The sequence below is a fragment of the Saccopteryx leptura genome, chromosome 11, assembly GCF_036850995.1.
Source record: "Saccopteryx leptura isolate mSacLep1 chromosome 11, mSacLep1_pri_phased_curated, whole genome shotgun sequence".
Taxonomy (NCBI): domain Eukaryota; kingdom Metazoa; phylum Chordata; class Mammalia; order Chiroptera; family Emballonuridae; genus Saccopteryx; species Saccopteryx leptura.
Window position 1 is genome coordinate 67,848,672 of NC_089513.1, and position 27,987 is coordinate 67,876,658.

Sequence of the window (27,987 nt, forward strand, 5' to 3'; positions counted from 1 at the left end):
GGGGGGGTATGGCCTTGGGTAGTGTCCCATCTCCTGTGGGGTCAGCTGGGGTGCTCAGGAAGCAGGGGCCAGGCCAAGAAGACAAGACACTTTTGCATAGAACAAGATTTTGTTTTCAGTTTTCTTTCCCTCCCCCCTCATTGTTAGCAGCTTGGATAATTCTCCCCTGCAGGGGAGGGGGTGGAATGGCTTGGGTTGTAAACTTCCTCCCCCAGCCTTCCTGTCCCTTAGAGGGGCAGACCGGCTGGGCTCTGTAAAGGCAGGGCTCTCCAGCGGGGTAGGCGGGTGGGGCACTTAAGGCTTAGCTGGTGTGCAAGGGCTGAAGGCAGGCTGCGTCCACTCAGAGCTCATTCCTCCACTCTGGCTCCACTTGCAGGGGCAGGTCGCCTTCACTTTGGGGCCCTAGAGAGAGAGGAGCGGAGCTGTCTTCCTAAGGCCGGCCCCCAGCTCTGGTGCGCCCTGGCCTTGCACTGGCCCAGCCATACCTGAGGTAGAGGAGCTGAGCTTGCTCAGACCTTTGAGTAAGTTCTGTCCTTGCTGCAGGTCCAGTTTGGCAGGGAAGGGGCACCCGGTGTAGCCCCCATTTTCTTTACAAAAGTCCAGGAATCTGTGGGGGAGAGGGACACTCACACAGGGCCTGGTTGAGGAGCACCAGCAGAGGCTGGTCCTACCACATCAGCCGGTGTCCCTTTGGAAAAGTTGCTTAACCTCTGAGTGTCAGGGAACTTAAACGGGGGTACCGTGAAGATGGGCAGGCCTGAGGATGAACCGAGCCACACGTGCTTATAGACACAGCTGCCCGAGGCTGGGGGCTGTGGCCACCGGCAGGGGTTTCGGGGTGGGAATGCTCACGCCTTCCAGTCGGGGTCATGGCTCAGGAGGAGTGGGTTGCCCACCACGATGAGCAAAGCCTTGGCCCGGGTCACAGCCACGTTGAACCTCTGAAAGAAAGACGTGTCGTCACGGGAGGGAAGGGCCCTAAGGAAGGAAGGGTTCCTGTCCCCCCCACAGCCCTCACACCTTGGAGTTCTTGAGGAAACCCAGGTTGAAGTCTAGGTCCAGCTGCACGAAGCTCTGGCTGCTCCGCACGGTGGAGATGAGGATGACACTGCGCTCCTGGCCCTGGAACTCTTCCACAGAGCCCACCTAGGGGGAGGGCGGCGCCTGAGCCCAGGGGCCCCACGGGGACCAGCCCTGAGCTCCGAGGCGGCTGTGAAGTCGCCCAGGCAGTTGTCACAGGGTGAGTGTCCTGACGGGGGCAGGAAAAGGACAGGAGGATGTCCTGGAAGCTTCTCCAGTGACAGGGATGGGGGCTGGAGTGTTCTGAGTAAAGAAAACATGGTAACTCAGCAGTGTTTTTCAAACTTGCCTGAAGATGATCACGAAGGACTTTTTAAAAATACACAACCCCGACCTCCTGAATCAGAATTTCCAAGGGAGGGAGTCCTCTAAATCTTAAAGCGCTGGATTTCAACCCTGGCTGCAAACGAGATCACCTGAGGAGCTGGAAAAAATCCCGATGCCCTGGCTCTGCCCCCAGATGGCTGTGCTAATCGGCAGGGTGGGGCCTGGCACAGGCAGGACTAGACGCTCTCCAGCTGATTCTTATCTGCAGCCAGTGTTGAGAAACGTCACCTCAGAGAGGGTGAAGCTGTACCAGAGGGGAGGACAGGCGGCGGGGCAGGACCACACGATGGGTCAGGCAGGCGTGGAGTTTGGACTTGATCCTCAGGGCAGAGGCCTCAAACCAGCCTGATCCTAAGAAGGGTATGGGCTGTTCGCTACACATGCAGGCAGGCATCCTGGTCCCAGCCCGAACTGCAGGTCGTAAGCGGGATCTTCAGAAGTGAGGCTTGTGCAGAATCCAAGCCAGGAGAGAAGGGGCATGGGCGGCCTGCAGCGTCAGGCCTAGAGCCTGGGTACTAGGGGTGCAGAAGTGAGCACAGGAGGCAGAGGCTGAAATGGGCAGCAGTGGTCAGTGTCACCTTCAAGTCCTTGATGTCATCCAGTTTCCGAAGCTCCTGGTCAAGTCTGGTGATGCAAACACGGATTTTCTCCACCTGGAAGATGGGGACAGGCGCCTTTCTCTCATCCCATTACCCCAGAGCAAGAGGGAGTCAGGCAGGAGGCAGAGAGGGAGGGGCAGCTGAACTCTGAGCTTCCCAGATACGGGGCCAGCAGAGGGCTGAGCTCCAATAAGGTACCATCTGGGGGGGACACCATCTGCGGGGAGAGTTTCCACCCTCAACGGGAACTAAGGGCCTAACCTGCTTCCGGTATGGGGAGATGACGCCCACATTTCGGGGGTTCAGGCGGGCTTTGCCCTTCTTGGAGGAAGAGGTCAGGAGCCTCTTCAGGTAGGAAGTCACTGTGGCAGCCTCTTCAGGGTTGAAGAAGGATGGGCTGTTCCCCTCACGCTCATCTTTGCCCATCACGCCGTGGAAGATGATGGGAAAGCCCTGGACACGGTCAGGGGAGACCCTTAGCCAGATCTCCCTGCCCCCTTCCCTCTCACCCGCAAACCCTTCCAGGCACCCCCCCCCCTCCCCCGCCAGAGTGACAAAAGGACAGGCCCAGGGCTTGCACTCAGAGCCACCTCCTCCCTGTACCTTCAATGGGAGGGAAGGTGGGATACGGGGGGTGGGGCCCGTCACCTGTCGAGGCAGACCCTCCCAGCGACAGAAGCGTTCCCGGTCCACAACGTCGGCGCAGGCCTGCAGCTCCCCTTCATAATAGAGGCGGTTAGGAATGTCCAGGATGGTGGGGTGAGACCTGGGAGGCAGGAGGAGGAAGGGAGAGCAAGGCCAGGGGCGGGATTACTTCTTGGCCCCGGGGACCCTGCGCTACCTGCTCGGCCCGCACAGCGTTCTCCTGCCCTCTGCCCACTGGACAGCAGGCTCATTCACCTACGTCTGCTGCTAGGACTGTAAACCACGGAAGAGTCCATGTGGTTCTGCAGAGGATCTGGTCCATGGAGTTCACGGACCAGCCAAATTTAAAAGAAAACAAGAAATTAGAAACCCATGATCAGGTTTCCATTTTGTGAAGGAAGGACAATACAAACATAAGTATCATCTACTATCACCATTATGTGATGAACTAATGCGTTAAATCAAAAAACATAAATACTAACATAACAGCTAACATTTATTGAACTCGGTGGATTCCTTAAGGCAGTGGTCCCCAACCCCCGGGCCGTGGACCGGTACCAGTTCGCAGAGAAAGAATAAATAACTTACATTATTTCCGTCTTATTTATATTTAAGTCTGAACGATGTTTTCTTTCTAAAAAACGACCAGATTCCCTGTTACATCCATCTAAGACTCACTCTTGACGCTTGTCTCGGTCACATGATACACTTATCCGTCCCACCCTAAAGGCCGGTCCGTGAAAATATTTTCTGACATTAAACAAGTCTGTGGCCCCAAAAAAGTTGGGGACCACTGCCTTAAGGAACTAAGGACTAAGGAGCTTATTTGAGCATTTTAGATAAACTTTGATGAAAGAAATGATAGCTGTTTAATTTGAATAACAATGAGGTTAAGGGAAAAAAAAAAAAAAGCCCACCAAAACCCTACAATGTCCCTATTTTTTTCTCATTTCTTTGCGTTGCCTGGAAACCTTATCTGGGACCCGCACGGACTCCTCCCAGTGTCTGGGAACCACCGACCACCCCTTAACATACAGATAAGCCAACTGTTCTAGAGCAAAGCCACTTGCTAAGTCACAGAGCCAAGGAGCAGCAAGGACGGGGCCAGAGGGGAGACCTCCCAACTGGTTTATAACCTTTCTGAGCTACAAGACTGCAGGTCGGAGCCTCAGGACGGGCTGCAGGACATGTGAAGGCACGGGTCACAGGCAGGGGCGTGCAGGGTACCTGTAGTTGCGCAGCAGCTTGGTAATGAACTGGGCGTTATAGCCGTCGGGGCCCTTCTTGTACAATGCATTGTAGGTAAGCAGCCGCTCCAGCAGGGAGTACCCCAGCCCATGCCTCTGGGTCAGTGGGGAACGCAGCACAGGCCCCAGCTGCCGAGGGTCTCCTGCCAGCACCAGCTGTCCTCCTGGATTGTCCGATTCCTTGACTTCCATCAGCCCTGGGAGGCAGGGTCGTGTGGGGAACAAGGTAAGCGGCAGGACCCCCCACCCCATGTAGGGCGGCGCGCTCCCAGCCCACCCTGAGCCCCTCACCTGCTATGGCCACCAGACTCTCGGGCTCCATGCAGTGGCCTGCCTCATCGATGAAGATGTGTGTGAAGTGATGGATGGGAAACTGGGCCGAGACCAGTCTGGGAGGGGTCAGGCCAGGCGGGTGTCAGACCCAGGCAGCCGTCCACTGGCCCGGCATGCTAACCCCAGCTGCCCCAATCCCCAGCCCGCAACCTCTACTTATACACACGACTGAGACACACATACACGCTCCCACCTGCTGGCCGTGATGAGGGTGGTAATCAACACGGGATATTCCTGCAGCGTCTTCTTGGCGGGAAACACGTACTCCCCCTTATTTGCGTCCCAGTTACAGTGGGGCTGTGGATGTTGAAGGGAGGGGAATCAGCTGCGTGTCCCCCTCTCACACACACTCTGGCTCTGGGCCTCAGGCAATGTTATTCGCCTCTCCCTTTACAGGCGCGGTAAGTGAAGGCCGGGAGGTGTCCTGAGCAAGCTTGCACCGTGAGCATCTGAACCCAGGTCTCCTAGTCTCTTGGCCCCAGTGCCTACCCGGAGAGCTTCCCAGCACCCCCCATCCCTTGGCCCCCTGCACTTCTCCAGGTACCTTGATGTCCTCAGGCACCATGCGGATGTCCCTGCTGGGGGCCAGGAGGCGGTAGATGGAGCTGGGCAGGTGGACCCGGAGTCGCTGACAGAGGAGGTCAGCCCCCGAGTTGGATGGAGCGCAGGCCAGGATATGGGCCTTGGGCAAGTGCTTCACCACCTGGCAGGGAGGGGATAAGATGTGTGGAAGCAGCTTCCAGGTGCGGGGAGGTATAGGGGGAGGACTCAGTCGTAACCATGACTCAGGTGGGTGCAGTGTGACATCTGTCTCCCAAAGCTGAGGGAAGAAGTGACACTAAGGGCAAGCTCTGACCCTCAGGACCCTGCTAGGCCAAACAGCACTCTAATGCTGGAATACATGCAATAAATATACAAGTCTACAGCTGGACCGTGACTGGTGACTCCAAGAGCTGTGCAGTACGCAGCCTACACAACAGTGTCCCACAGCTCAGTGGCATTCAAGAAGCTGGAAGGAACCGCAATCTGGGAAGGACTGCTTGGTCCTGGGGGTGTAGGCCCAGGTCTTTGCTCAGGCCCCACCTGCTTGATGGCTTCCACTAAGGTGACAGTCTTGCCCGTGCCTGGAGGCCCGAAGACGATGTAGGGGGCTGGACGAGTGGTGCCCATGACAATGTGCTTCACGGCCTGTCGCTGCTCTGGGTTTGCCACCAGACTCCGGTCATACAGCCTAGCAGAGGGGCCGGGAACATGAAGTCAACCAGTGACCCAGAGGCCTCTAGGACTCCACCCTCTAGGCCAGTGGTTCTCAACCTTTCTAATGCCGTGACCCCGCAATACAGTTCCTCATGTTGTGGTGACCCCAAACCAAAAAATAATTTTGGTGGCTACTTCATAACTGTAATTTTGCTACAGTTATGATTCGGAATGTCAATACCTGATATGCATTAGGTATTTTCCGATGGCTTTAGGCAACCCCGCGGGGATCGCGACCCACAGGTTGAGAACCGCTGCTCTAGGCCCACACTCCAAGTAGCCCAGAGCCCCCTGCCCACAGGCTCACTTGAGCTCCACATCTGAGGCCAGCAGCGGGACCCCACGGGAGGCCACAGGAAAGAGCGTGGGCCACAGCCGATGGCGCCCTGTCAGCTCCAAGGCCCGATGCTGCACCCGCAGGGGCTGGCGGTTGAAGGTGAAGTTCACCTTGAAGGTCAGTCCATCCACAAAGCGGTTCAGGAGGCTTTGGGAAGGGAGCGGGAAGGCAAGAGTACCAATTAGGACGGTGGGCAGGAAGAGGCCAGGACTCTCCGTCTACTCTCACTCCACCCCTACTTCCCAAGACCCCCACGCAATCCCTCCAGGAGAGGAAGCTGCTGGGGCATCTTGGGGTCCTGTCCGTGGGGTCCCCCTCATCTCAGGGAGAAGCCCCCCTTCTCTCCTGGCATCAGAGAGATGTCTGTAGATCCTCCCAGGGTTCCTCTAACACCCACCTCGTGGAAAAGCTCAGCTTGACACGGTCCAGTTCCACTTTGTGCACATAGCCCTTGTAGGTGACAGGGTTATCCTGGTATGTCTCAGCAGACAAAAGGGCAAACAGGTGGTCTCCCCGGAGCACGGAGGGGCGGCTCTCAGCTACCCCAGGAACCTATGGCGTGTGAACACAATCAAGATTCTATCTGCGGGAGGCCCACCAAAGGACCACCTCCTACCCCAAGACTCAGGGAGATTTGCCTCTTTCCTCTCCTACCAAAAAGTGCAAGAGGCCCACCTTCTACCCCAAGACTCAGGGAGATTTGCCTCTTTCCTCTCCTACCAAAAAGTGCAAGAGTCAGGGGATGAGGGAAGAGACAAGCCTGTTTGTCCAAGCTGCTCAGAGATGCTCAGCACGTGGATGCTGTAAACCCTCCAACGCCCGCTCTCAGGACCCAGCCCTCCATCCTGCCAGCTGCCCTCCTGGACAGCTCGGATCCTGCAGGCACCTCACGGATCATCCTGAACCTCGCTTCTCACCAGGTCCCTTCCTTGGCACTCACTGCAAGAACCCATTCTCATATACTTCTGGGCTTTGGTGGGCACATTCAACATCTGAGAGCTGGAAAGGGCTCTAAGAATTATCTAGTCCAGTTCTGTGTTTCTCAGATAAGAGGACAAAGGCCTAGAGCAGGGGTCAGGAACCTATGGTTTGTGAGCCAGGTGTGGCTCTTTTGATGGCTGCATCTGTTGTCTCTCAGACAAATCATTAATAAAAAATAATAATGTTAAAAATATAAAGCATTCTCATGTATTACAATCCATTCATTTCCTACCGCTCATGTTCATGGTTGTGGGTGGCTGGAGCCAATCACAGCTGTCCTCTGAGGACAACAACAAATTTTTTTGGGATAATGCGTAACGTACACGGGTCGTTGTATGGCTCTCACGGAATTACATTTTAAAATATGTAGTGTTCATCGCTCTCTCAGCCAAAGAGTTTCCTGACCCCTGGCCTAAAGAGACCAAGGGACTCGCCCAAGGTTGCACAGTGGGTGGCAGCAAAGTCTGGACTAAAACCTAGGTCCTGCCTGACTGGTGGTGGCGCAGTGAGTGGATAGTGCTGACCTGGGTTGATGAGGTCCCAGATTCAAAGCCCCAAGATTGCCAGCTGTAGCGTGGGCTCATCTGGCTTGAGCGTGTGGGGTCGCTGGCTTGAGCAAGGAGTCACTGGTTTGGTTGGAGACCCCAGTCAATCAATGAAGCAATCAGTGAACAACTAAAGTGCTACTACTACCAGTTGATGCTTCCTATCTCTCTCCCTTCCTCCCCCCCCCTCTCAAATAAGTACATACATACATAAATATAAATATATAAAACCTAGGTCCTCCCCACTGCCCTGCTCCGACACTTTTTCTGGGTGCAGGATGCCCACTCTGCCCTGGCTAAGCCCTCTGGGGCAGGAACAACGCTCTTCCTCTCGCCCCACCCCCAGCCCACATCCCACCCGATCCAAGCCCTGACCTCCAGTGTGAGCAGCGTGGGGTTCCGGGCGATGGGGTCCAAGGTCATGGGCACCGACTCCAGGTCATAGTGCCGAATGTCGTGCTCCATCTGCAGCTCCTCCAGGTGCAGCAGGAGGCGGAACTTCTTCTCGTAGTTTTCGCACCTCAGGGATGTCTCTAGCTGGGCCCTGGCAGGGACAGTGACAGTGTCAGGGGCAGGGGCAGGGGCAGGAGGAGGGCCGGTCAGGAAGCCTTCAGGCCCAGCAGCAGCCAACCCTTCCCCCCTGCAGCTCTGAGACAGGAAAGCACCAGGCACTAGTGAAGACCAGAAGGTCCTCGAAGAAGGGAACCCTGGCTCCCACTACCTCGGAGGCCCCTACCCACCCCACCTCAGCCCTGAGTGGGCACCGGACCCTAAGGCCTAGTACACACTGCTCCCAAGACCCTCCCATGATCCTGATCCTCGCCTTATTCACATGTCACTCCCTGCTCCAATGTCACCCTCTCCAAGAGGCCGGGGACTAACCACCCTCTGCAGAACAGCACGACTCCTCCCGTCACCCCACTTTAGTCTAGTTATTCACAGCGCTCATCACTCCATGAAATTATAAGATAAGGTTCTCCTGAGAAATTTTAAGATAAATGCTCATTCTTCTCCCACGAGCATGGGCAAGGCCCTCGTCTTACTGATTCACCATGAACAGCGCCGGGCGCAGTGCGCGCTGAGTAAGGTAACGAAATCAGTGGAGCGTGGGAGGCCACGGATAAGAGGTGTGGGGCGTGGGAAGAAGCCAGCAAGGTGACGGACACCGGAAACATGAGGGCTGCAGAGGGGTGACACTTACTTGATGTCAACAATCTCCTTTGGGGCAGTGAAGATACTTCCTCCCTGAAGAAGAACGGGGAGCAGCTTCCGGAGACGGGAGGGTGGGTTGTATGTCCCCAGCACCAAACTGAGCTCCAGGTCATAGCCCTTAGTGCTGCAGGAGAGGGGGAAGAAGAGCTGCCGCCAACACAGACCCTCACTTCAGACTCACGAGCACCCCTCCCCGGGGGATGCAGGAATCCTACACAACACTATTGCTGAAGGGGTCAGCAGCCTTTGCGCGAGGAAGAACTCACTACAGCTCATGAGGCTGCTCACCCCAAGGGTGCACTGTTCATTCATTCCCAGTTCTTGGAAAGGCACACCACTTGAAAACATTAAAATAAATATATGCGACACATATATAGGTATGTAACATTACATGGTCCTTACAGAAAAATCAGAAAATGGGTAATAAAACAATAATAAACAACATTCTCACTATCCAGGCAAAACAATGGTAACTTTTTGGTATAAGGCCGTCCAGACTTTTCTGGTTAATTTGTATTATGTGCATTTATTTTTAACAAAGTAACACAATGGTCTATAATTTGTTTCTATAGCTTGGTATTTTGTGACCACCTAGCCATGTCAAAAAGAGATGACTCCACAAATTCTATGATCCCATTCCTAAGAAATGTTCAGAAAAGTGAAATTTATAGAGATAGGAAGCAGATGAGCAATAGCTCAGGGCTGGAAGGGAATGGGGAGTGAATGGGGTGATCGAGGAAGGGGATGATCCCTTTTCGGGGCAATAAAACTTATTAAACAGATTGTGCTGACGGTTACACCAATCTGTGAATACACTGAAAACCACTGAATTGAACACATTGTTATTGTTGTTGTTGTTATTATTATTATTAAGTGAGAGGCAGGGAGGCAGAAACAGACTCTCACATGCGCCCCAACTGGGATCCACCTGGCAAACCCCCTACTGGGGGATGCTCTGCCCATTTAGGGCTGCTACTCTGTTGCTAGGCAACCGAGCTATATATATATATTTTATATATATATATGTATATATATATGTATATATATATAAAATATATATACATATATATATGTATATATATAAAATATATATACATATATATATGTATATATATTTATTTATTTATTTATTTTTTTAGGAGAGGCCATGGAGCCATCCTCAGCGCCCGGGGCCAACTTACTCAAGCCAATCAAGCCAAGGCTCCAGGATGGGGAAGAGAGAGAAGGTGAAGGAGTGTGTGTGTGTGTGTGTGTGTGTGTGTGTGTGTGTCGGGGGAGAGCAGGTGGGTGCTTCTCCTGTGTGTCCTGACTGGGAATTGAACCCAGGACTTCCACATGCCGGGGTGATGGTGATGCTCTACCGCTGAGCCAACCGGCCAGGGCTGAAATTTTATACTTTGAATGGGTAAAAGGTATGGTATATAAATTGTCTCAGTAAAATTGTTAAAAAGAGAGAGAGAGAGAGAGAGAGAGAGAGAGACATGTCTACATGGAGACTGATATTCCACCAGAGTGGAAAAGCTTTAAAACTTTTTTCACACTGTCCTCCGTATCTGCAACTTTCTCTCTGGACAGAAAAGGTCTCTGAGGCTTAGAGGAGTTAAAACCTCACAGTTAGGAAAGGGGGCCTTGGGGATCCCAGCTCTATTATGCCGGACACACACCCGCCTGGGCTGGGCTGGAGAGAGAAGTTACCGGTCAGGTCTCTCTCCTTCCTCGACCCGAGTGGTTACAACAGGGTTTCCAGTGATCCGTATCTGTTTATAGGGCGCCGTGGGCTTCAGCTGTGCAGCCAGGGGGCTGTGGGCGACGGCAGCCAAGAAGCGGGCAATATAGAAAGTGCCAGGTCCCTCCGAGCCTGACTCCCTGGGTCCGAGCAGCTCCCAGAGCACTGTGGCTGGGAAGTAGCCCACAAAATTGGTCTGACAGTGGACGTCGAGCTCGTAGCACTCACCTGGGGAAGGGAGGCTGAGTGAGTGGGAGTGTGCTGGGAGAGGGGTCCCCCAGCAGCACTGTGGCCCAGGACACCCCCCGAGAGCACCCTCCCCGGGCAGGAGCCCACAGGACGGCAACAGCCTGGCTCCCAAAGCACCAGCCCCCCTCACCGGGGCCCAGTGAGCAGGGCAACTCCTGGTGGCCTTCGTAGAAGGTGAACTGGGGGGTCCGGGAGAGCGGAAAGACGTCGGTGAGGGTCACGGGCTGGGCTCCTCCATTCCGAAGCCTCAGAGTCAGCACCTCCTTCTGGTTCAAATCCAGGCGGATAAGGAGCTGCCCATCGTGATCTTCGTGGGGCCCCTGGACTTCCACGTCCATCCCATGTTTCCCGTGAAGATACTCAGCCCTGGGGAGAGTGAGAGTCAAGGGGGTGCTGGCGAGGGAGGGGACTGATTCAATGTTTTCAACTGGGGAGGGTGGCCAAGTGGCAGTTGTGCTGGGCACCCCACCCTTCCCCCACTCCTTAAAGGAGGGGGCCTTACCCAAATGGATGGTAACCCACACTTACCCAGCCAGACAGTGGCCCCGTGCCCTGCCCCCCACCTCTCTCTCTCTCTCTCTCTCTCTCTCTCTCTCACACACACACACACACACACACACACACACACACCTGTCATGAAAGATCTTTGCAAGCAGTGACTTGTGGTGTGTGCTGACGCTGCTGGTATCGGAGGACTCGTCGGCCCAACGGTCAAGTTTGAAGAACCTGACCCGAGTCTTGGTGACGAAGGCCCGATTGGCCATCTTCATTCCATACAGCATGGAGGAGAAGCCAGGGGCACGTTTCTGCAAGCTGCCGGAAGCAGAGGAGACTGGGAAGTGAGGGAGGGCAAGGCACGTGGGATGCAGGCGGCATGCTAGAGGTCTGAAGGTCACTCTGCGAGGGCCACGCCAGCCCTGCTGGGGCACAGGACGCAGGCCAGGGACTGAGACTCAGGCTGGCAATCGTAGGAATTTTTAGTGTTTTAAGGAAAGGCAATGGAACGTCCCAAGACAAAATTAGATTGTTTTAAACAGCAGCTTGTGGACATGCATTTCTGAGGAGAAAAGCCCAATCATGAGCCGTCGAGGTTGAGGACTACGATGGAGAAAGAAAATGAAGATTCCTTTGTGGAGGAGGGAACTACTGGGGACAGAAGATACAGACAGCCCAGTGGGAAGAACTAAGGCTAAGGGGGAACAAACGAGGTGATCCAGAGGTGGATCTGGGGTCCCGCCTGATGTGGGAGTGAGAGGGGTCAGAGAGAGGGGAGGGGTCCGGGGGTGTGGGCAAAGTGGCTGATCAGAGAGCACTCTCCACCCGAAGTCAAAGCGCGCAGGTGGATCCCAAGCAGGAAGGGAAAGGATCCTTGTCCAGAGATCAAATAGCTTGGCTTTGTGCCTAGGGAAGGTGAAGACGGAAAATTGGTGAGAAAGGCAAGACCTCACCATTCCGTGCCTGAAATTCAGTTTAGTCAACTCAACAAATGCTTTACAGAGACCTGTTATGTGCCAGACACCAGATGTGGAGGGTGCAAAGCAGCAATAGCCCCAGACCTGCCTCGAAGGGCACGGATTGAACACACCCATCCTAGCCCACTGCACGGGGAGTTGTGAGGGGGGCTTCCAGGGCAGCACTGGGCCCAGCCTGGGGGCAGGGGTGGGTGTCCATGAAAGTTTCCACAAGGGCCTGCGACAGGTGCAAGGGTGTGCGCAGTGTGAACCAGGTGGAAGGGGAACAAGAACAAGTGCGGAGGGGCTGGGGGCTGCCTGCTCGCTCCTAGCGGGGTCACTTCAGGTTACGTCACCTCTCAGAGCCCGTGTTCCTCCTCTATAAAACAGGGACAACGGCAGACTTACCTGGGGGGGTTGTGAGGATTACCCAAGACGGACACGGCTGGGAGCCACTTAACCCAGTGCTTGGCACATAAGGAGATCTCAGTAAGGTGTGCTATGATTAGTATCACACACAGTCTGGTTGTACTAGAGTAAACAGTGCAAGGAAGGGAGTGTGGCAGGAGGCAGCAGAGGTGGGCAGGGACCACCAGGTCACGCATAGTTCTGCGCGCCAGGCCATCAAGCCTGGACCTGACCCTGAGAGGGCCAGTAGTCCTCTTTGACTGGCATCCAGGAACCAGAGGGCATCCTCACATGTGACTACTTCATGTTCATCTTCTGGACAGCTGGCCACCCTCCCTCAATGCTTTCTAGGAAGTGAAAGCAGATCCTCGCTCGCAGGAACCATGGCGATCTCGACTTAACTGTGAAGGCAAAGCCGGCGTGGCCACTCACTAGCGCAGACTGAGAATTCACCGTTCCAGACGTTTCCCTGCTGCCTCCTGCCTGCAACTCTGCTCCTTTCCTTCACCTCGCACACGAGAGCGCCGCCATGCGGACAACTCCGAGTCGGCTCTGACTTGTTTTTGTTTTAAGAAGAGACAAAGAATCACTTGAACACACAATAGAAGTAATGCTCAGTGAACTGTTAGCTACTATTATTAGTATCACATTAGTAGCAATAGTAGTACTAATAGTAGCAGTAGGTAGTAGGAGCAGCAACAACTTACTTTCAGCCCCCGCCAGAGGCTACACTGGGGTTACAGAACCACCAGCTGGGTGAGTTTTAAGCAGGGGAAGGCAAGACCACATGTGCATTTCAGATCACTCAGGCATCAGGATTGGAGGGTGGATTTGCTGCAGGCAAGACTGGAGGCAGGAGACCAGTTAGGAGGAGGCCATTGCAATAGTCCAACTGAGAGATGACAGGGCCTGAACAAGACAGTGGGGCCAGATCTGGTAATACATAGAATGTAAAATGAGCAGGATTTGGTGATTGTCAGGAGGGAGAACGGAGAGGGGAAGGAGGAATCTAGGACCCCAAATCAATGGCTGGGCTTTGGGGACTATTCCTGAGACAGGAAGTAAGGATAAAAGGAGGAGGAGGTTGGAGAGATTGACCATGACATCTGGCCTTGGACATGCTCAGTTTGAGATTCCTGTGGCCAAGCGGCACGTGGCTCCATGAGTCAGAAGCTGAGAAGTCAGGCCAAAGGCAAAGTATAGTCTAACATTAGAGTCTTCAGATAGTAGTTACAATCATAGAAGTGATTACGATCTCCCTGGTGGTGTGACTAATCTGAGAACAGTGGAGGTCAGGACAATCAAGAAAGGAAGAGAAAACCACGAAGTACCACCACCCCCCCCAAAAAAAAGAGAGGAAGGAGTATCAGAGGGAAAAGCCTTAAAACCAGGTATTAACCTTACATGCTGCTGAGTCATAAAGGGACCAAAACCAGGAGGTCATCAGCAACTCTCACTGGGGCTCCGTGGTCAGTGAGCCCCATGGAAAGAAAAGTACCAGTGTACAAGGATGCATGTTCAGGGATGCTTACTGCAGAGTCATCTGAAGTGGCCAAGAACCGGAAACAAAACACAGGCCCATCAATGAACAACTAAGGTGTCGCAACGCACAACGAAAAACTAATGATTGATGCTTCTCATCTCCCCGTTCCTGTCTGTCTGTCTCTGTCTATTCCTCTCTCTGACTCTCTCTCTGTCTCTGGGGAAAAAAAAATGCTGATAGGGATATGAGAACACCAGAATGCTCATGCACTGTAGATTAAAATATAAATGGTATAATCACATTAAAAAAAGGTCAGGTAGCCTCTTGTAAAACCAAACATATATCAGTGTTCTGATTTTTTTTTTTTCTTTTTTTTTTTTTTTTTACAGAGACAGAGTGTGAGTCAGAGAGAGGGATAGACAGGGACAGACAGGAACGGAGAGAGATGAGAAGCATCAATCATTAGTTTTTTTCCATTGCACGTTGCAACACCTTAGTTGTTCATTGATTGCTTTCTCATATATGCCTTGACCGTGGGCCTTCAGCAGACTGAGTAACCCCTTGCTGGAGCCAGCGCCTTGGGTTCAAGCTGGTGGGCTTTTGCTCAAACCAGATGAGCCCACGCTCAAGTTGGCGACCTTGGGGTCTCGAACCTGGGTCCTCTGCATCCCAGTCCAACGCTCTATCCACTGCACCACTGCCTGGTCAGGCAGTGTTCTGATTTTTAATGAAAAGCATATATTACTACACTATGTTGTGCAACAGCAATTCATTAAAAAAATAATACAAATGTAGCCTGACCAATGATCACAGTGGATAAAGCATCGACCCCGAACACTTAGGTTACTGATTCAAAACCCCAAGGTCAATGGCTTTGAGCATGGGCTCTCTGCCTTGAGTGGGATATCATCCAGAATGAACCCAAATCTCTCCAGCTTGAGCTCAAAGATCTGTCTTGAGCAAGGGGACACTAGCACGGCCCCGGTCAAGGAATGTACAAGAAGCTTAATGTACACTGTACAACTAAAGTGAAAGCGACCACAGGTGGGCGGATGTTCCTCACCCTCTAACTTCCCATCTCTCTCTTTCACATTCTTTCTCTCTGAAGAAAAATAAAACAATATAACTGCAATATCTAGTGTAGACCTAGCACTGGTATTTATTCAACAAGTACTTGCCAGGAAGAAGGGTAAAAAAATATCAAATCATTCCACACCGATTTTCTAGATGAAACAGATGACAATGCACACACGAGACTGCTGGCTGCACACGGCACCACTGTGGAATGGGCTGCCACAGCGGGTGCCCGGCTACACGGACTATCCAAACTTGGGCAAACTACACAGAGGAAGGAAGGAAATGAAAGGGAATTAAATATATGAACACACGGTCACACTACTTTTATTTAATTTTTTTTTAATTTTATTGATTTTTAGAAAGAGGGCGGGAGAAGCAGGAAGCATCAACTCATAGTAGTCGCTTCCTGTATGTGCCTTGACCAGGCAAGCCCAGGGTTTCGAACCGGCGCCCTCAGCATTCCAGGTAGACACTTTATCCACTGCGCCTCCACAAGTCAGGCTTCCCAGCAATTTTAATACAACTCTTATCCCTTAAATCAGGCATCATTTATTCTGTTGCCTACAACTAATGACTCCAAATGTACACAGCCATCTAAAAGGAGTGTGATCATTAAAAAAAATAGTAATAAGCCCTGGCCGGTTGGCTCAGCGGTAGAGCGTCGGCCTAGCGTGCGGAGGACCCGGGTTCGATTCCCGGCCAGGGCACACAGGAGAAGCGCCCATTTGCTTCTCCACCCCTCCGCCGCACTTTCCTCTCTGTCTCTCTCTTCCCCTCCCGCAGCCAAGGCTCCATTGGAGCAAAGATGGCCCGGGCGCTGGGGATGGCTCTGTGGCCTCTGCCCCAGGCGCTAGAGTGGCTCTGGTCGCAATATGGCGACGCCCAGGATGGGCAGAGCATCGCCCCCTGGTGGGCAGAGCGTCGCCCCATGGTGGGCGTGCCGGGTGGATCCCGGTCGGGCGCATGCGGGAGTCTGTCTGACTGTCTCTCCCCGTTTCCAGCTTCAGAAAAAAAAAAAAAAAAAAAAAATAGTAATAAAAGTAATTAAAAATGTATATATATTTTGTGTGTGTGTGACAGAGATAGAGAGAGGAACAGATAGGGACAGACAGGAAGGGAGAGAGATGAAAAGCATCAATTCTTTGTTGCAGCTCTAGTTGTTCACTGATTGCTTTCTCCTATGTGCCTTGACGGGGGTGAGGGGGTGGGGGGATGCAACGCGGGACTACAGCAGACTGAGTGACCCCTTGCTCAAGCCAGCAACCTTGGGCTCAAGCTGGTGACCTCAGAGTTTCGAACTTGGGTCTTCTGCATCCCAGTCTGACGCTCTATCCACTGCACCACCACCTGGTCAGGCTAAAAATATTTTAATAGCCTGACCTGTGGTGGCGCAGCGAATAGGCGACCTGGAATGCTGAGATTGCTGGTTCGAAACCCCAGGCTTGGCCAGTCAATGCACATATGGGAATTGATGCTTCCTGCTCCCCCCCTCCCTTTTCTTTCTCTTCTCTCAACAAATAAATTTTAAAAAGAATTTATAGAATTGCTGGGGAGCTGGAAGAAGCAGGCTGAGCAAATGGGCAGGACCCAGGTAAGGCTGAGCAGCCTACAGCCTCACAAGGTCACAATAAGGACCAGCCCTGAAGTCTTCATGCCACGATCAAAAAAGAGGTTAAGCAATGTGCCCCAGATTTAAAACAAACAAAAAGAAAATTTTACCTACCCTATGACCCAGAAACTCTACACCTTAGAAAAAAGGAAAATGAAAATAGAAGTCTGCAAAAATACCTGCACAAGAATGTTTATAGCAGTTTTATTCAAAATAGCCCCAAACTGAAAACAATGTCCATGAACAGGAGAATGGACAAACTGTGATTTGTCCATTCAAATACAGGTTAATATTACTTAGCAATACACACACACACACAAATACTGATAGATACACATAACAGGGTTGAATCTGCAAAAGATTCCATTAAAGGAAGTTCTAGAACAAGCACTACCTCAAAATTTATCAGAGCAGTGGCTGGTTGCCCCTGGGTGGGTAAGGGCGAGGAGATGAGGGACTTTTCTGGAGTTGTCATGTTCTACATCTTGACAGGAGTTTGCACACAGGTATATGAATTTGTTAAAACTTATAGTACGCCTAAAATCTGTCCATTTCATTGTAAACTTTACTTAAAAAAATTTGAAATAAATTTCAAACTTTTCTAGTTTATTATAACCATGCTGAAGTGTTTAGGGGTGAAATGCACTGATGTCTGTAACTTACTTTGAAATGAATAAAAGAATAAAATGTTTGGGGAAAAAACCCCAACGATGCATTAGAGGAATATGCCAGACAATTCGGGGCAAATTCCAGGATGTGTTGTTGAGTAAGAAAATAGGGATGTGGAAAATGAGTATAACACGATCCCCCATCACCGCCACTGACTTGAGATTTGGGGGGAGGGAGGAAGAGAGAGAAAGAAGCAACAAGTTCATTGTTCCATTTAGCTGTGCACTCATTGGTTGCTTCTCCTATGTTCCCTGACCAATGATCAACCCACACTCTCAGTGCACTGGGACGATGCTCCACCCACTGAACAACCCAGCCAGGGCCATCCATGAAAACAAACAAACAAACAAAAGCCTAAAATAACCACCAACCTCCCCCCCCAAACACCCCACTCTACTTGATATTATAAGCTTGTCTGTGGGCATAGAGATAAATAAAAAGGTGGTAACCAAAAATATTAAAAAGTATTTAAACAAGACAAATATCTAACATACAACAGTAAGAGCCCTTGCTCCCTCTCTCCCAACTACCTGCTTAACTGTTGGATGCAGATTTTTCTATGCATATATAAAAACGTATTTTTAAGTACACATTAAAAAAATTTTAATTTGCCCTGGCCGGTTGGCTCGGTGGTAGAGCGTCGGCCTGGTGTGCAGGAGTCCCAGGTTCGATTCCCGGCCAGGGCACACAGGAGAAGCGCCCATCTGCTTCTCCACCCCTCCCCCTCTCCTTCCTCTCTGTCTCTCTCTTCCCCTCCCACAGCCAAGGCTCCATTGGAGCAAAGATGGCCTGGGCGCTGAGGATGGCTCCTTGGCCTCTACCCCAGGCGCTAGTGTGGCTCTGGTCACGACAGAGCGATGCCCTGGATGGGCAGAGCATCGTCCCCTGGTGGGCGTGCCGGGTGGATCCCAGCTGGGTGCATGCGGGAGTCTGTCTGACTGCCTCCCCGTTTCCAGCTTCAGAAAAATACAAAAAATAAAAATTAAAATAAAAATTTATTTATTGATTTTTAGAGAGATAGGAACATCGATTTGTTCCTATATGTGCCCTGACCAGGGATCAAAGTGGCAACCTCTGTTTTTCCGGATGACACTCTAACCAAAGGAGCTATCTGACCAGGGAAGGACACTTTTTTTGTTGTTATACATACTATTCTTTCACTACCATTTACATCCTCTGGTGACATTTTATCAACTCACCTTAGTCTTTTGAATGGCTGCAAAGGACAGTATGGCATGAATGCATGCTGGTGTATTTAACTACTTGTCCAGCGATAGGCTGCCTACAGTTTTTGGAAATTTCTTTATTTTATTTATTCATTTATGAGAGAAGAGAATGAGAGAGAGAGAGAAGGGGGGAGGAGCAGGAAGCATCAACTCCCATATGTGCCTTGACCGGGCAAGCCTGGGGTTTTGAACTGGCGACCTCAGCATTTCAGATCGACGCTTTATTCACTGTGCCACCACAGGTCAGGCTACCATTCCGTTCTGTAGGAGAAACTAGCCCTGGCCGGAGAGCTTGGTTGGTTAGAGCACAGTCCTGAAGCGCAGAGGTTACTGGTTCAATCTCTGGTCAGGGCACATACAGGAACAGATTGATGTTCCTGTCTCTCCCTCTCTATCCCTTCCTCTCTCTAAAATCAATAAAATAAAAATAAACATTAAGAAAATAAAGCCTGACCAGGTGGTGGCGCAGTGGATAGAGTGTCAGGCTGGGATGTAGAGGACCCAGGTTCGAAACCCTAAGGTTGCCAGCTTGAGCATAGGCTCATTTGGTTTGAGCATAGATCACCAGCTTGAGCCCAATGTCACTGGCTTGAGCCAGGGGGTCACTCGGTCTGCTGTAGCCTCCTGGTCAAGGCATATACAGTGTGTCCGTAAAGTCACGGTGAACTTTTAACCAGTCACAGGAAAGCAACAAAAGACGATAGAAATGTGAAATCTGCACCAAATAAAAGGAAAACCCTCCCAGTTTCTTTTCTTTCTTTCTTTCTTTCTTTCTTTCTTTCTTTTTTTGTATTTTTCTGAAGCTGGAAACGGGGAGAGACAGTCAGACAGACTCCCGCATGCGCCCGACCGGGATCCACCCGGCACGCCCACCAGGGGCAACGCTCTGCCCACCAGGGGGCGATGCTCTGCCCCTCCGGGGCGTCGCTCTGCCATGACCAGAGCCACTCTAGCGCCTGGGGCAGAGGCCAAGGAGCCATCCCCAGCTCCCCGGCCATCTTTGCTCCAAGGGAGCCTTGGCTGCGGGTGGGGAAGAGAGAGACAGAGAGGAAGTGGGGGGGGGAGCAAATGGGTGCTTCTCCTATGTGCCCTGGCTGGGAATCGAACCCGGGTCCCCTGCACACCAGGCCAACGCTCTACCGCTGAGCCAACCGGCCAGGGCCCCTCCCAGTTTCTGTAGGATGACGTGGCAGCATGTGTGCATGCGCAATTGATGAAGTAACACCGTGTATACAGCGGAACAGCCCACAGCCATGCCATTCGACATGTGAACAGTACAGAGGAAAGTTCAGTGTGTTCTGTGGCTCGCTAAATTCGAATCCGTGACCAAAGTGCAACGTGAATATCAGCGTGTTTATAACAAAGCACCACCACATAGGAATAACATTACTTGGTGGGATAAGCAGTTGAAGGAAACTGGCAGTTTGGTGGAGAAACCCGTTCTGGTAGGTCATCAGTCAGTGATGAGTCTGTAGAGGCTATACGGGATAGCTACCTAAGGAGCCCTAAAAAATCTGTGCATGAGCCCACATCGAACTGCACTAAATAGGTATGAAACTTGGAGAGTTTTCCTTTTATTTGGTACAGATTTCACATTTCTATCACCTTTTGTTGCTTTCCTGTGACTGGTCAAAAATGCACCATGACTTTATAGACACACTGCATTAGAAAGCAATCAATGAACAACTAAGGTGCTGCAATGAAGAATTGATGCTTCTAGCCCTGGCCGGTTGGCTCAGTGGTAGAGCGTCGGCCTGGCGTGCAGAAGTCCCGGGTTCAAATCCCGGCCAGGGCACACAGGAGAAGCGCCCATCTGCTTCTCCACCCCTCCCCCTCTCCTTCCTCTCTGTCTCTCTCTTCCCCTCCCACAGCCGAGGCTCCATTGGAGCAAAGATGGCCCGGGCGCTGGGGATGGCTCCTTGGCCTCTGCCCCAGTAGCTAGAGTGGCTCTGGTCACAACAGAGCATCGCCCCCTGGTGGGCGTGCCGGGTGGATCCCGGTCAGGTGCATGTGGGTGTCTGTCTGTCTCTCCCCGTTTCCAGCTTCGGAAAAAATACAAAAAGAAAAAAAGAATTGATGCTTCTCATCTCTCTCCCTTCCTCTCTGTCTCCATCTGTCCCTCTCTCTGTCTCTCTCACACAGAACACAAAAAAGAAAAAAAAAAGCAGAAGAAACTAAGGCACAGGTCCTCACCCCACATGGAACTTCTGGACAATCCATTCTTTTTTTTTTTTTTACAGAGACAGAGAGAGAGTCAGAGTGAAGGATAGACAGGGACAGACAGACAGGAACGGAGAAATGAGAAGCATCAATCATTAGTTTTTCATTGCACGTTGCAACACCTTAGTTGTTCATTGATTGCTTTCTCATATGTGCCTTGACCATGGGCCTTCAGCAGACCGAGTAACCCCTTGCTTGAGCCAGTGACCTTGGGTCCAAGCTGGTGAGCTTTGCTCAAACCAGATGAACCCGCACTCAAGCTGGTGACCTCGGGGTCTCGAACCTGGGTCCTCAGCATCCCAGTCCGATGCTCTATCCACTGCACCACCGCCTGGTCAGGCGACAATCCATTCTTAATGGTACCTCAGTCATTTTCAGCAACTTGTACCACGGAACTCCCTTCCAGAGTGCCACCACTGTGAACATCCCTGGTCTGTCATGCCCTGCCCTTGCCCCCTGTTGTTTGTTGGGTGAATGACAACTAATCTTTTTAGACCCAGTTCAGAAAAAAGTAATATCTAGAGGAGTAGTATTTCAGAACATAGTATCAGATTTGGAAGCAATCCTAAAGGGACATCTAATTCCATGTTTTTCAAACTCCAAGTTGCAACTCTCATTAGTGGGTCAAGATCAGGATTTTTAGCCAGATCTGTGGGCGCAGTGGATAAAGCATCCACCTGGAACGCTGAGGTTGCCGGTTCGAAACCCTGGGCTTGCCCGGTCAAGGCACATATGGGAGTTGATGCTTCCTGCTCCTCCCCCCCCCCTTCTCTAAAATGAATAAATAAAAAACCTTTAAGATCAGGATTTTTATAAAATAGAATTAGTAATATCAGAGGGCAGGTAGTGAGACTACGTATTGTTTCAAGGACATATGTTGTTCTATAAAAACTGTATACCAGCCTGACCAGGCGGTGGCACAGTGGATAGAGTATCAGACTGGAATGCGGAGGACCCAGGTTCGAGACCCCGAGGTGGCCAGCTTGAGCGCAGACTCATCTGGTTTGAGCAAAAGCTCACCAGCTTGGACCCAACCAAGGTCGCTGGCTTGAGCAAGGGGTTACTCGGTCTGCTGAAGGCCCATGGTCAAGGCACATATGAGAAAGCAATCAATGAACAACTAAGGTGTCTCAACGAAAAACTGATGATTGATGCTTCTCATCTCTCTCTGTTCCTGTCTGTCTGTCCCTATCTCTCCCTCTCTCTGACTCTGTCTCTATAAAAAAACAAAAACAAAACAACTGTATACCAGGCCATGAAGTAAAATGTACTTTTTACTGTGGACAGAGGTCCAACTACCACACACACCATTCTCCACACCAGAAGCCCCAATGATTTTTTTTTTTTACATCGAGTCAGAGAGAAGGATAGATAGGGACAGACAGACAGGAACGGAGAGAGATGAGAAGCATCAATCATCAGTTTTTCATTGCGACACCTTAGTTGTTCATTGATTGCTTTCTCATATGTGCCTTGACTGGGGGGCTACAGCCGACTGAGTAACCCCTTGCTCAAGCCAGCGACTTTGGGCTCAAGCTGGTGACCTCGGGGTCTCGAACCTGGGTCCTCCGCGTCCCAGTCCGACATTCTATCCACTGCGCCACCGCCTGGTCAGGCCCCAGTGATTCTTCTAAAACTCTGATTTTGGCAGTCTCCTACTTTGAAACTTCATATGCTTTCCTATTTCTGTTAAGATTAAAAGGAAAACAAGTCCACAAGGCCTCTCCACAAGGCCCTACACCAGGGGTCTCAAACTCGCGGCCCGCCGAACAATTTTGTGCGGCCCGCAGACTAATCCATGAAGTTCAAAATATTTTGGATAAAATTAAGTAAGCCTAGGGGCCTACTTGTATTTTTCATTTCTCTAGCATCCTAGCTAGATATTAGCTTAGTTAACAGCAGTTGTGATGCGAACTACAGTTTCTGGTCGTTTTGTGACACTGAGTAAACTGCATGTACGATTGTGCTTGTTGTACCGATTTTTTTTTGTTTTCAACTGCAGTGAGAAAAGTGTTGCGTAACAGTTGCCTTTTGTAGACCTAGTGCGGCCCACCAAAGGGCTGTGATCTTGCTCTGCGGCCCACATGCTGAGTTGAGTTTGAGACCCCTGCCCTACACCATCCAGGCTCTGCCTCCTTCTGGTCTCATGTTCCCGGGTTCTCCCAAGTACACCCCAAGACTCTGAAGGTCCTACTCCCTCTGTCTGGAATGCTTTCCCCTCTACCCCTTACACCTGATAACTCCTGCTTATCTTTCAAGAGTCCATTCAAACAGCACTTTCTCCCAGAAACCTCCAATTCCTAGACTAGGTCAGTAAACCTGCAAGGTATATATACTCTCAATGCATACTGGACTTACTCCTTACAAGCACTTGTCATACCAGCCACTAAATAATTATGCTTGGCCTGACCTGTGGTGGCACAGTGGATAAAGCATCGACCTGGAATGCTGAGGTCGCCAGTTCGAAACCCTGGGCTTGCCTGGTCAAGGCACATATGGGAGTTGATGCTTCCTGCTCCTCCCCCCTTCTCTCCCCCTTCTCTTTCTCTCTTTCTCCCCCCTTCTCTAAAATGACTAAGTAAAATCTTAAAAAAAAATAATTATGCTTAACTGTCATCTTCTTCCCGAGTTAGTTCCTTCTGTGTATCTACTGTGACTCACACAAGTGGTGCTTTGCTCTCAGGAGGCACTGGCCAATATTTGTTGATAAAAGAATTAATCTCCTGCCTGACCAGGCGGTGGCGCAGTGGATAGAGCGTCAGACTGGGATGCTGAGGACCCAGGTTCGAGACCCCGAGGTGGCCAGCTTGAGCGTGGGCTCATCTGGTTTGAGCAAAAGCTCACCAGCTTGGACCCAAGGTCACTGGCTTGAGCAAGGGGTTACTCGGTCTGCTGATAGGCCCGTGGTCAAGGAACATATGAGAAAGCAATCAATGAACAACTAAGGTGTTGCAATGCACAACGAAAAACTAATGATTAATGCTTCTCATCTCTCCATTCTTGTCTGTCTGTCCCTGTCTATCCCTCTCTCTGACTCTCTCTCTGTCTCTGTTAAAAAAAAAAAAAAAAAAAAAGAATGAATCTCCTGCCCAAGGTAAGAAACTTTTCAGAACACGAATCCCTACTCCAATCCTAATCATCACTGTACTAAAATGAGAGCCACCACTCCCAAAGCCTGAACAATATGCCACAAGTCCTTACCCACCATAGCTCATTCTGGCTTCACATAACCCTGAGGGAAAGACATACTGCAGGTGGGAAAACTGAGAGAGGTTAAGAGAAAGAAGTCCTGGCCGGTTAGCTCAGTTGGTTGAATGTCATCCCCAAAAGACAAGGTTTCGGGTTCTTGACCACTGGTCGATCACCAGTCAGGACACATACGGGCAAACAACCAATGAATGAACAACTAAATGGAACAACAAACGAATGCTTCCCTCTTTGCCTTTCTAAAATCAATCAATTAAAAAAAAGAAAAGGAAACAACAGGCCCAAGGTGGAGTCGCCTGCCCCAAGCCCCCAGGACAACAAACCAAGACTTGATAGCAGTTTTAGCCTCCACCAAGAATGTGACCTCAAACCAATCAACCTGGAATTTCCTGATCAACACTGCTGAGGCAATAAGCCTGATACAACACCCCCCCACCCCCCTGCTGCCAGCCCTCTCCCGTCCCCACCCCCCAAAGCTGTCCCAGCCAGAAACATCCTTTCTTTTCTTCTGCTAATAACTTTCTTATCAGGCCTGGTTCCACCTATAAAAACCTTCCATTTTGTACAACTTCTTGGAGGACTTGTCTTTTCTTTTTTTTATTTAACTAATTATGTTTAGCCTGACCTGTGGTGGCGCAGTGGATAAAGCGTCAACCTGGAAACACTGAGGTTGCCGGTTCAAAACCCTGGCTTGCCTGGTCAAGGCACATTTGGGAGTTGATGCTTCCTGCTCCTCCCCCTTCTTTCTCTCTCTCTCTCTCTCTCTCTCTCTCTCTCTCTCTCTCCCCCCCCTAAAATGAATAAATAAAAATTTAAAAAAACAAACAAAACTAATTATGTTTACATAGATTCTAGGGTCACCCCGAATGAATGCATCCTTCACCGGATGGTTTGCTGATCCGATTCATGAATCGTTCAATAAAGCCATTAGATCTTTAAGATGTACTCGGTGGAATTTTTGTTCTTTAACAGAGAGTTGTTCAGAATCTAATGCAACTGGCGAAGGGCAGAGCAGGATTTGAACTCCAGCTATCTAAACACCACACTGGCCTATGTAGTACTACCATATCTGTATCATATGTTGGTCTACATAGCTGCCACTCCTAATAGATGGACTACACTCTTTAGAGACAGGAGCGAAGGCACAGGCACAGAGCTGAGCCTCCTTAAATAGGTTTGCTAAATGATTAGAGATGGAAAAGAGTTGGAAGCACAGCATGTGGTAACATCCTAAAATGAGGCTGGTGGAAGAGCCAGTCCCTCCCAGTGTAGGAATCTCCCTAGAATTCCTGACAGAGGGGTGGCTGGATACACCTCCCCTTCAGCCTAGTGTCTTGTAGATCAACTCTACTTACTAGTTCAAATAAGTTCCTCAAACAATTAATGAGCATCTACTACATATATCGCTCAACGGTGGGAACTCAAGAAAGATGCAAATATGATGAAAAAGCCTGTGTCTTCAGAGGATCCGACAGTCAGGTGGGGTGACAGCCCCTGCCAGCTCTAACACAGGCAGAGTGTAATCCAGCTATAACCAGGGTGTGAAGATGGAGCTATGAGCCTGCCAGTGGCGGTGCAGTGGATAAAGCATCAACCCGGAATGCTGAGATTGCCAGTTCAAAACCCCAGGCTTGCCCAGTCAAGCTTATCCTCCTCCCCTCTGCCTTCCTCTCTCTTCTCTTTCTAAAAATCAATAAAATCTTAAAAGAATGAGCTATGAGAGCCTAGGGGAAGATAACGCACCCCCATTGGGGGGCTGGTGTCACAGAATTTGGTCTGGGTTTTAAAGACATATAAGAAAGTTCTAATTAGAAATAGACATCTCCACCTGGAATAGGAAGTAGGAGGGGGCATGTTGAGTTAGCGAAAGGGAAGTATAATTCTCTCCACCAGGGCAGTCTTTAATATTCAAGGTCATTATTTCCTCCTTTCTAATTTTTTTTTCTTCTTTTCCAAGTGAGAGGAGGGGAGGGAGAGACAGACTCCCACATGTGCCCCAACCAGGATATACCTGGCAACCCCTTTCTAAGGCCAGCCTGTTGATAGAGGTGCTTTTGAAGCACAATTCTATGGTTTGACAGAGAGAAGTCTCTTTGATTTTCACTTGGATGGTACCAAGAAAGGGGGACCAAACAGGCTTCAGCCACAGGGTGGGAGGGGTCCCCAGAAGACTGGCCCTGGCCCTGGGTTTCCATGCTTGCAACCTAGCTATTTTGTAGAGCCTGAGGTGGAGGCTCCAATGGAGCCATCATCAGCACGGAGGGCCATGCGCTCGAACCAACAGAGCCATGGCTGCAGGAGAAGGAGAGAGAGAGAGAGAGAGATAAGGGGGTGGAGAAGCAGAACTTAGCTTCTCCTGTGTGCCCTGATTGCGTATCAAACCCAGGACATCCACAGGCTGGGCAAATTCTCTACCACTAAACAAACCCACAGGGGCTAATTTCCTTATTTCAAGGCAAATATTTTTTGGTTTCATTTGACTGGGTTTCACAACTGACTATAAATTAACTTAGAAGTCTTTCCTCCTCTTCCTTCCCCTCCTCCAAATACTAAAACTATCCTTCAAAGCCAAAGTCAATGCCACCCTCTCTCGAATTCCCTTGTATAATGTATGCATATCATAGCTTCTTTTGCTCCCAGGGGATCTTGTGTTTTTTCACCTTTATATTCCCCACAGTGAACAGTGTGGGAGCACGAACAGGTCTCACTTTTGCTGCTTCAGATGTTGCTCAAATCTGTAAACATCTCTTAAAAATGTGACACTCATTGAAAACAATATTCCAGATAACAGTTTGGTCTATATGGAGAGTCACTACCCTTCCCCCCAAACCCCTTTCTATTAACACAGTCCCACACTCTGCACTTTTTGCAGCCAAGCTGGCCTTGGTCTGCTAAAACCCAGTCTTTTTCATAAGGTCTGTTATTAAGTCTAACCCTGTATTTATTTGTATAAGTCTTGACATTTATCCCTGTTAAGCTGTTTCTTGGTTTTCTGCAGCCTGTTGATAGAGGTGCTTTTGAAGCACAATTCTATGGTTTGACAGAGAGAAGTCTCTTTGATTTTCACTTGGATGGTACCAAAAAAGGGGGACCAAACAGGCTTCAGCCTCAGGGTGGGAGGGGTCCCCAGAAGACTGGCCCTGGCCCTGGGTTTCCACGTAGAAGCCACAGGTGCTAATGGAGGTTTGGTAGTTGGTGCCTTTTCTTCCTTCCGAGCTCCCGGAGATTCTCCCTCCTATACTGAGTCTCTCCAGCTTTCTGAGATAGTGGACCCCAGAAGAAGAAGAAGCCCCTCAAAAAAAGGCGCGGGGGTGCCGGCGCAGCCCGCGCCCGGGCTTGCCGCCGCCACCAGAAAGGAAACTCCCTCCCCGCGCTTGCGCGACGCCCGCGCCCCCCACCCTGGCGCCCCTCCCCCACGCCCCGCGCTGTCCCCTCGGCACCCTCGAGGGGCCGGGGGCCGCAGGACCCCGCCCCGGACTCGGGGCGCCGCGGCAGCGGGCTGCGCGCGGGAGGCTCTCCGGGGGACCAGGGCGCAGGGGTCGGGCCGGGGCAGGGCGGGCGGGTGCTCGGGCTGCGCGGGCGGGGCGTGGGCAGCGCGCGGGAGGGATGTCTGCGCCGCCCCGGGACCGGCCGGAGCCACTGCGGGCGCTACCTCCCTCCGCGGGCGCGCGGGGGTCGTGGCGGCGAGCTGGGCCCGCAGTTCTGGGCCGGGGAGTGGGCCAGCCCCTACCTGGTCTTGAAGTCTCGGTTGTAGATGTTTCGCAGCTGCTCGCGATCTGTCTCCATGTCCAGTCCCCGAACAAGCAGGAAATTCTCGAAGTCCTGGCCCGTCTCCCGGAGCTGCCGGCAGCTGAACTTACTGGGCATCGCGGCGGCGGCTGCGGCCCAAGCAAGAGGGTCCGGGGAAATGAAACTGAAAGTCGCGGCCGCAGCAGGAAGTTGGCGGCCCCAGAATGAGGGTGCCGCAGTGGGGAAGCACCCTAACTCGGACTTGTGATCCCGCGGGGTACCCTCTCACCACCAGACTTCCCTTTCTCCGTCCTTTTCCTACCTGAGCCTTCCCTCCAGTTCCGTCCTATCCCCTCCCCCTCACCCCATT

At 51.2% G+C, this 27,987-nt stretch overlaps 1 protein-coding gene across 2 annotated transcripts; it reads right to left on the reverse strand.

The window, feature by feature from the left end:
* Positions 1-90: 90 nt before the first annotated feature.
* On the reverse strand, positions 91-27,977 carry MOV10 (Mov10 RNA helicase). Of its 2 annotated transcripts, XM_066353477.1 has the most exons (20): positions 27,619-27,977; positions 11,169-11,351; positions 10,669-10,904; positions 10,259-10,517; positions 8,553-8,687; positions 7,727-7,895; positions 6,223-6,377; positions 5,796-5,972; positions 5,315-5,462; positions 4,776-4,934; positions 4,425-4,528; positions 4,190-4,287; positions 3,879-4,095; positions 2,655-2,772; positions 2,268-2,459; positions 1,986-2,060; positions 1,021-1,146; positions 853-941; positions 486-607; positions 91-402 (listed from the first exon to the last, which is right to left on the reverse strand). In XM_066353477.1, exons 1-20 carry the CDS (start codon positions 27,753-27,755, stop codon positions 341-343), a joined length of 2,961 nt encoding a protein of 986 aa, XP_066209574.1. In that variant the 5' UTR covers positions 27,756-27,977; the 3' UTR covers positions 91-340. The 2 variants fall into 2 exon arrangements, with proteins under 2 accessions (XP_066209574.1, XP_066209575.1); XM_066353478.1 differs by lacking the exons at positions 91-402; positions 486-607; positions 853-941; positions 1,021-1,146 and adding an exon at positions 1,210-1,758.
* Between the last annotated feature and the right edge of the window lie 10 nt (positions 27,978-27,987).